We start from the raw sequence: 8,831 nt of genomic DNA on the forward strand, positions 1-8,831 counted from the left end.
TGTCTCTGCTGTCACAAGCAGACAAATGAAGCTGAAAACAAAACAAACAAACAAACAAAAAAAACCAGCTGGAATTTGACTTGAAATAATCAGCCTTTTGTGACAGCAAAGGAAATGTGCAAAAAGTTTCGAGACATCAGAAGCTGACTAATTTTAAAGACGGGCAGGTTAAAGTTTGCTGAAACTCATTAGCTCCCTCTTCAGACAAACACATTTACATGATGCACATCAACAATAAACCTGCCCACAGAGGGGGCACTCGAGATTAAAATAATGTGGCCCAGCACTGGAATGAACTGTTTCTGCATTCCCAGCAGCCTGTGATCGGAATTACACCAGCTTAACGAAAGCAATCAGCAGCCGAGTCAGAGCAGTCACACCGAAACAGCTGATGGTCTTCAGCTGCTTTTTAGGAAGAAGAGCTTCACGTTGGCATTTTTGGTCCTGCACCACGTCTCCCACACACTCTTACCCATTTACTGCATTCATACACTGATCTCATGTGTTCATCTGTGCAATTCTCTAGCAAAAGACTCGATGTGTCTTCCGTTTGCGTTAGTAATCGACGCTAATAAATACAACTGAATTCAAGGAACGACTGAGTACAAAATACAGTACAATAACCATCTGCTTTCTACAGTGGAGGAAATATGCTGGTAATCTGATGCTGAGAATAAAGGCAAAGTAATGTACAAACTCTTTAAAAGAAAAAAAAAAATAGAATTAAAAAAAAAATTAAAAAATAAAATAAAATAAAATAATAATTATATATATATATATATATATATATATATATACACATACACACACACACACACACACACACACACGCAATACAAATAAAAACTGCAATTTTTTAGCTGTAAAATTACATTTTGATATATTAAGTAGAGCCACAATATTTCTGGGATTGAAACCAAGCCTATTCTGTATTTATACTGAGGAGCGAGAGAATAGTTTTAGAGTAAGATCTGCAAATGTAATGTTCATAGAATAGAGCTAAAATATTTTCATGAGGGAGAAAGTGTCTTTCCCAGTCAAAAGTTAATAATTTCAGAATGAAGCAGTCATATTTTAAGACTTTACCAGAGTCAATATTTTCTTACCTTCATTTCTTTGAATTTAGTGCTGACAGCTTTCCCCCCATATTGATTTCTATTTCTTAAGAATAAAATTTATAAATAAATCTAAAACATTTTGCCTTTATTCTCTAATCGTCACCAGTACACGCTGTCTTCTGGTATTGGGCCTCATTGCACACATCTCATGGTGTAGTTGTAGCTACAATGTATGTATATCCGCTTGTGGGCGTTACAAATGTTTCCAGCAGATTTTCAATCACAGAATTAACATTAAGCTTTGAGAAAACTGGACAAAATTAAGAAAGCTGTGTTGTGGGTGATTGCCTTGTCAGGATTTGGACAGCGTTTCCAACTGGAACAGCAGCTTTCTGTTAAAGAGTTGGAAACTACTTTTCTATCAAATCTCAGCTTGTATCTGCTTCTGTCAGCAACAAGTTTGTTATTCTGAGTCTTCAGTTCTTTTAAACAGTAATAATAATAAAAATGCGACGTAAAAGCAATATTTAGCTCCTTTATAGATTTCACCATAAAATGATAAATGTAAGAACTTCATGTAATGTCATGCGTTTGACTACCACAGCCAGCTGTCTAGATGCTGAACACAGTAGCAGGACTGTTCCAGGATAGCAGTCAGCTCTCCGTAACTTTTCTCTCTCCATGTAGGGAGGAGCCTCTCGTTGTTTAGAGCCTGAAGCTTTGGCGTCCCCTCCCGGAGGACGTGGTACAGGCAGGGCCAGCGGCTCTGGATGCGCGTCCTGGTCCTGCGGTCCAGCGTGACACGCAGGACAATCTTCTTGGCTCGAAGTTCACGCAGGGCTGGCAGCTTAAGGCAGGAGAAGACCAAGCCTCTGCTCGGAGACACGTCCAAAAACTCCAGAGACTGAGACTCCAGGGTGTAGGAGATGCCGAGGTTCCTCAGCGGCACCAAGATGTTTAACGTCAGAGACTTGAGGTTAGGCAGGGATTTGATGAGCATCTGCAGCGTTGAGGGAGTCACGCATTTAAAGACCCAGAAGTATTTGAGCTCGAGGACTCGGAGCTGCTGGAACTGCGTGAGCAGCGACACGGACAAATCCGACCAGTCAAAATGTAGGCGCATCTTGGAGATGCGTGGGCAGTTCTGGGTCAGCTTGCTCAGCAGCTCCTGAAAGCGGGTCACCTGACAAATCAAAGACAAAAGAAAAGAAAACAAGTGACACATTAGCGTTGCCGGTCATGGATGCTTGCATTCATATTTGCCTCACTTGCAGGTGGAACTTGAACCAGTTATGCAAATGAGTTAGCCGGTGCTGTCCAGGCTTCTCAGAAAACACCTCTACTCCTTCTGTTCCTCTTACGATAGGGTTTAAATCTACCTCTCCCTATGGATTCATACTCACTCACTATGAAACACATGTAAAAGTGGACTGGTACTCCAAATGTAAAACATATCTTCATCTCAGTGTTGCACCATGTGGGACAGCAGATGCTATATTTGAGCTTCAGACCTTAAAAGGCTTCAAAACCATCTGAATACTGATGTCATCACACCCTTTATAAAAAATTCAAGCATAAATTCAAACTGAGTAAAAATCTTTAAGAAAATAGGGGGGATTACACTGTTTGTAGTTTAATCCCGGACACGTTACTGTGGAGGAATGTTTCTGTTACCTGGATTATTCATCTGCTTGTCGTGAAATGCATCCAAACTTGCTGCTGTTTTAGGTCATTTTGAATCAACACATTGGTTGGATTCCTTCATCAGCTAACGCAGAGCTCATCCAAACGGCTGCAGCCATCACGAACAATTATGGACAAATAACCTACGTGCTTCTGACTCTGTTTTATTGCCTGCTACTTTTCGCTAATGTAGATAATAAAGAAACCCCCCCAAACCCTCAATAAGACTGTATGATGCGCTACGATCATGAGGACTCAGGTACAGGGAACCACCTCTTTTCTACCTTCTAGTATAAATCTAATGAACGACTGTGGTGACATGAGGTGTGTAGCTTGTACGCTGTGATGCTCTGACTCTTGGTGAAATTGCAGCTGTTGTTGATGCATGTAACGTCTGTGAATATGATGTCTTTTTTGTTCACCTGACAGTTGCCACAAATAGAATTTCCAAAAAGACAATAAACACTAACTGAAGCACCCTCTGCATCACTTACTGGACTGGCTCCTTATTGCATCACATTTAGGTTTTTTTATTTATTTTTTAAAATATAATTTGTCTCCTTTTTTTCCATCTTTATGGTTTTGTATTTATTTTGCCGAGTTAGGATGTTTTCCATATTTTAATGATAAAAACTGAACAAACTTTAAAAAGGCACAAAGATAATGGCCTCGCTTGGGGAAAAATTGACTAAAATGAACACTCGGTAAATGGGCGTCGACACAGGAACTACCTTATCACATATCAATCAGCAGATTCCTGTGCTCTAATTAGTAGTCGCCTTGAAGTTGATCCTTGTTGAAGTTATTTCATCCACTGAGGCCTGAAATCGCTACGTCAAAAAACACTGCAAACTTCTTTCAGTAGAAACCGCAAAATAGGCAAAGCTGTTTGGGGACCCATTTAGAGCCACGTGAAAAGATTTGACTTATGCAGAGTTAAACAGAAATATCTATCTGTTATAGACCATGTAGTTATTTGTTTAAGTCAGATGGGATTCTGTGGATTTTTAGGTGGGATGTGCACTGACATGTACAATAGGAGGAGCTGTTTTGGGGTATTTACTTGTTTCCTGTTTCAGGATGGCCTCTGTTAAAATTTGATTGCTAAAAATAAGGACTTCATGCTCTCCTGTACATCATATAATCGTGGGTTTGTGCTCAGACCTCCAGAGAGCAACAATATGCCTGATTCGTTTTCTCTTGTTCTCTTTTATTCTACAGCACAAAAAAAGCACAAAATAAAGAAAAAATGACTACTCATACCTGATATACTGTTTGCTTTCTAGCTTGATATAAAGAAAACTTATTTCTTTCTACCTGAACTAATGTGTAAGGTGGCAGTTCTGAGAAAATAAAACCAGTAGAAACAAATTACCTTGTCCATTTTGGTAATGTTATCCTGGTGGGAACTGGGGCTGGAGTGGACCCTGAGGTCGAGCGGCTCTAAAAGAGTAAAAGTCCAGTTAAGATCGAGGTGGCTGAGGTCCCTGCAGTGGACATTGTCCAGTAGGTGGCTCAGCAGCTCGCCCCACTTGTTGCAGCGATCCCCCAGGTCGAAGCTGGCCCTCAGCGTGAGCAGGCTGGCCCGGCGGGAGATGAGGTGGTAGGTGTAGTGCTGGACCCAGGATTTCCACCTCTCGAACTCCCGGTTGGAAACGAGCAACCCCTCCTGACCGAGGTGGAAGCCAACACGACGGGAGTAGTCGGCCACCCGCCACAGCTTCCACGAGCGGACGAGGCAGCTCCAGCTCGCGCAAACCAGGGCGCAGCTACACTTATCCACCTCGTTCAGAAAGGACAGGACGTGCAGCTGGCACTCCACCGGCAGCAAGTTGAAGGGGAAGTAGTCGTCCGCTGCTTTCCGCCGGCTGCTTACCGGGACGAGGGTTCTTTTTCGTGGGGACATGATGAACGGTGAAGAAATAATATTCGTGGTCATTGGTGGGGGTCAGAATCTCCACCAGTTGGTTTTGGAGTCAGACTTTGCCATAAACATTGTTGCATCAGTGCCTTCAAGATAAAAACATGAAGCAGAAACAAATAAGATTTTTTTTCCAAGTTGCTGATGATAACATGGAATAAAATAATCTCTGCAGGAGCCAGTGTGTGTGATTTTTATACTAAACTATGTGTCTTGTACGCATCATTTATCCTCATCATCAACGCCAATATTCATGTTTATATTCTCGCTGAATTCCTTAAATTCAGAGTGTTAGTAAGAGTTTTTACATTTAACATCATGGAAACGTCCTCAGCTACAGTCTTTGCCAGTCTGGTAAAACTTAACAACGCGGCCTGCCTGATGATGGTTTGTGGAGCTGTTTACTGAACCTTAGTATTCCTGAAAGACTGTGGCTTAACTGCCTTCACCAAGTACGTGAATACCTTCGCTGATTTTCCTAAATCTCACCCATAAATCTGCCGTGGCCTCCCTTGGACAGAACAGACTCTAAAGCCTTCTCAGTGTTACAGAATCTTATGGACAACGTAGATTAAGAGCTTAAGCACCTTCTCTTTGTTTTCTCTGGTCAATGCCCACAATTTTTTTTAATGTAACTGAAAACAGTTTTATGACACTCGCTGGAGTTCATGAGCATGAAACAAGCTGCTCGAGGCCTCAGTCACCCAGGGCTACAGACCAATAAGTGACCCAGCTGGCAACCACCAAATGGTAAAGGAAAAAAGTAGCCAGTGGTACCCCTCAGCCTGCTAGTAGATATGAATTTAATAATCCTAAGTGACTTCCATCTCAAGTTATCGCATTCTCAAGATAGTCAGAAAAATTGACCTCTGACCCCTGACTTTGAGGCCGATGTCACTAAGATTCAAACTCGTCTGTTTTTACTAGATACACACATGGTATCAATTTGAAAGTCCTTCATTGCCATTTTCTCGAGTTGTCGCATTCACAATCTTGGGTGTCCCTGTCGCCCATCAGCCTTTTACAGCTGACAGGTAAAAAGTGTATGAGTGAGTGGTTACAGGAGGCTGATGGCAGCTGCAAATTTCACTGCAGCTTGGAGAGTAAATGGTGAGTTCTTGCAAACAAGTCAATGTCTCCCATGCAAGCTACAAGTGACTGCAGTCACCAATCACAGGGAGGCACAGCTGGACTGGCCATTGGCCATTTGCCGGGTGGGCCAATGTTTTGTTTTTTTGTAACAGTATAAATAATGAAAGATGGTGGATTGGCCAGTGTTTCATGATCGGCTCTGGGCTGGAGCGGTTACAGCCGAGGTCAGATACACCCTCCCCCTTGCTCTGAAAGCAGTCTTATCACAGACAAACAGAAGAAGATGGTATTGAGGTGGAAAGGAACGCGATTTGTCCCGTACTTCAGCTAGAATGAAAAAGAAAAAGACACAAATCTGGATTTATTTTATTTATCTCTTTACGCTGCAGCTGCCTCTTCTTCTCTCATTCTCCCCCCTCCCTCTCCTGTTGCTACTTCAATCATGAAACTGATCAATGATCAGCTGATCGGCTTTTCTCTCTTGTTTGTTTATCGCCCACTTTGTGCCAGAAAGAGGAAACCAGCAGATGTCGCACTAAACAACAGCAGCACGTTTAAGCTTGATCAGCTGTTGTTAGAATTTATTTAATATTACTTTCTACTATCAGCTGATGTTTGCTGGAGCCACAGCTGTAAAAGCTGCTGGTCATGATATGGGTTTGGTTATCTGGTGAGAGGGAAACATGAAGATGAAACCAGGAGATGTTCTTACTGAATCATCAGAGCTGAACAGGTGATGGAGAAACAGGTTTACCTTTTAGGTGACATGAAGGGAAGTTATGAACCGTTTCTGAGAGACAAATAACACCAGGATCCTTTTCTAAGCAGCTGACAGCTGGTAACTGTGCAGGGGCGGGTCTGGCAAAGTGTTGCCAGGGGGCCAGGTAGGGCATTAACAGGGAGAGGGGGGCACAAAAAAATACTTTTCTTTCTTATTCTCATTTAAAATGTGTAGCTTTTAATAAATAATTAATTCTAAATCTTAGAACCAAAGTGGTCATCTGATATAAAATGTATAGAAATCATATATACCAACAACAGCATGTACATTACTGTCACAGCAGCATTTGTTTTCATTCAAAGGCTTTATGGCTTTTCCTATAATACTTTGTGGACTGGTCTCTAGTCAAAATGCCCGGGCCGATTTTTTTGTCCCAGTCGAGGCCTGCAGGGAGGGTTTGGTGCACAGCTGCCAACTGGTCAGGCAATTCACATCATTACTCTGTTTCTAAGCCTGTGTGACTGAGGCCTAATCAGTTTGTAACACACAAATGAAGCACTCAAAATAATTAGCCACTTCTACACTACAAATATGTAACATTGCAGTTTTATAAGCCCTGCTGTGGATACTGATATTTTTTAAAGAAATACCAGGCTCATTCTTAAAAATATTGCTTTTTGTCCAACTAAATTTGGCCAGTGGGTCATTTCAAGTTGACTTCTGAGAGATATAAACCATTAACTGTGCCTGTGTGATGATAACGTATAAAGTATAGAAATGTAAACCCAGGAGGAAACACCTTAAATAACAACAACATATAATAGGAACATAAAGTCAACCCATTCTGTAAGTTGAAAAGAGCACTGCCAAAATATCATTTTATCTGTCATATGCATCATGCTCTTTCAGTAGTGTATTGTCACATTAAATACAAAGTTTCAAATACTGACGTCAGTGTACCTACAACTAATTCCTGTGAGCCAAAAGGTCAGAGGTCAGCTCTGTTACGCCTTGACAGAATGAGGATATCCGTGTGCCACACCCACCTGCCGTTCAAGCCTCCACTTTGCTTGGTGCAGCCAATCATAAGAAAGGTGCCTTAAGCGAAAAGGAGTCCACAAATTAAATTAAAAAACTAAAAATAAATAAAGAGCAGAAAGACATGCGCAGAACATGTTCCCATTAATTTGTCTTTTTGCTTTAAAGTGCAACTTTATTGCTTTTCCTGTGAAATCCTGTCAAGTAAATGTATTTAAAAACGACACAGGTTGATCAAGGTGCTGCACATAGAGCAACAACCAGGTTTTTGTAACGCTACTACTTCCACATTTAATAACTTCAGATAATGTGCAGAAGTGAAGTTACAGGATAGATCACGTGACAGCGTAACCTGAGCACAGGTGCGCTGAATGTTCCGTTATTCGCCCACCATCACTCATACTTCGCTTCCAGCTTCTCTCAAATGCAACAGGCCAACATTTAGACTATTTCACAGTCTGCGCACTAATACCGCATTGGACATTATGCGCTTGTTTTTTGCGCGTTGCGAGTGGTTACCTTTATGGCGAGCAGACAGCCTCCTTTCCGTCCTCAGTCGTAAAGCTAATCAGCTAGAAGCCCGCAAAAAGGAGACAAAGGAAGTTAAAATTAAACCCAACTGCAGAACATAACTGAGGGTTTTCTAGAAACCATTTCATAGCCAGACGTATTAGCAGCTCTAAAACTTCTGCGGCTAAACCAGAGTGACGGGAAACTGCCGAGAATAGCGCTGAACAACCAGGCCGGCTAGTTAGCTAGCAAACAGCTGAGTTCTGTTGTTATTTTGTTGTTGTGGATCGTCGACGGTGTCGTCATCAGCATGCGTTCGGCCGCACGTTTTGTTTCTCATCGCTGCACGGCTGGGCGGGGCTTAATGGAAAAAAGAGAAAAGAAAGAGAACTATCTTTAAAATATCGTATCTCCTGAATCATGAAACGTAAACAAAACAGTTACGAAGATATTTTATGAAGCACTTGAGGATCGGAAGCATTGGCTTCAGAGAAAAAACGATAACAAGCGCCCCCCGGTGGCTGGAAGTAATAAAATAAAGTACTGACAGGAGCCTGTGCAGTGTGTGTGTGTGTGTGCGTGTGTGCGTGTGTGTGTGCGTGCGCGCGCGCGCGCGCGCGTGTTTAGACATCTTTGTGAGGACAGAAAAATTGGCACTCAACTATGCTTGTGGGGACCAACAGTCACTTATGGGGACAATTTTTTTTATTCATATTCAAGTATTTTTATTCATCTTTAGGCATGAGAAAAATATTTATGCAAGATTTTGCATTTTTCATTCAAAATATAGGAGGATTTCCAGGTGGGG

The 8,831-nt window shown here is 41.8% G+C and overlaps 1 protein-coding gene across 2 annotated transcripts; it reads right to left on the bottom strand.

The window, feature by feature from the left end:
* Nucleotides 1-1,416: 1,416 nt before the first annotated feature.
* On the bottom strand, nucleotides 1,417-8,484 carry si:dkey-12e7.1 (uncharacterized protein LOC557553 homolog). Of its 2 annotated transcripts, none has more exons than XM_040046979.1 (3): nucleotides 8,033-8,484; nucleotides 4,117-4,751; nucleotides 1,417-2,241 (listed from the first exon to the last, which is right to left on the bottom strand). In XM_040046979.1, exons 2-3 carry the CDS (start codon nucleotides 4,678-4,680, stop codon nucleotides 1,654-1,656), a joined length of 1,152 nt encoding a protein of 383 aa, XP_039902913.1. In that variant the 5' UTR covers nucleotides 4,681-4,751; nucleotides 8,033-8,484; the 3' UTR covers nucleotides 1,417-1,653. The 2 variants fall into 2 exon arrangements, with proteins under 2 accessions (XP_039902913.1, XP_039902914.1); XM_040046980.1 differs by lacking the exon at nucleotides 8,033-8,484 and adding an exon at nucleotides 7,522-8,026.
* Nucleotides 8,485-8,831: the final 347 nt, after the last annotated feature.

The sequence above is a fragment of the Simochromis diagramma genome, unplaced genomic scaffold (assembly GCF_900408965.1).
Source record: "Simochromis diagramma unplaced genomic scaffold, fSimDia1.1 OVJJ01000106.1, whole genome shotgun sequence".
In the NCBI taxonomy this organism is placed as follows: domain Eukaryota; kingdom Metazoa; phylum Chordata; class Actinopteri; order Cichliformes; family Cichlidae; genus Simochromis; species Simochromis diagramma.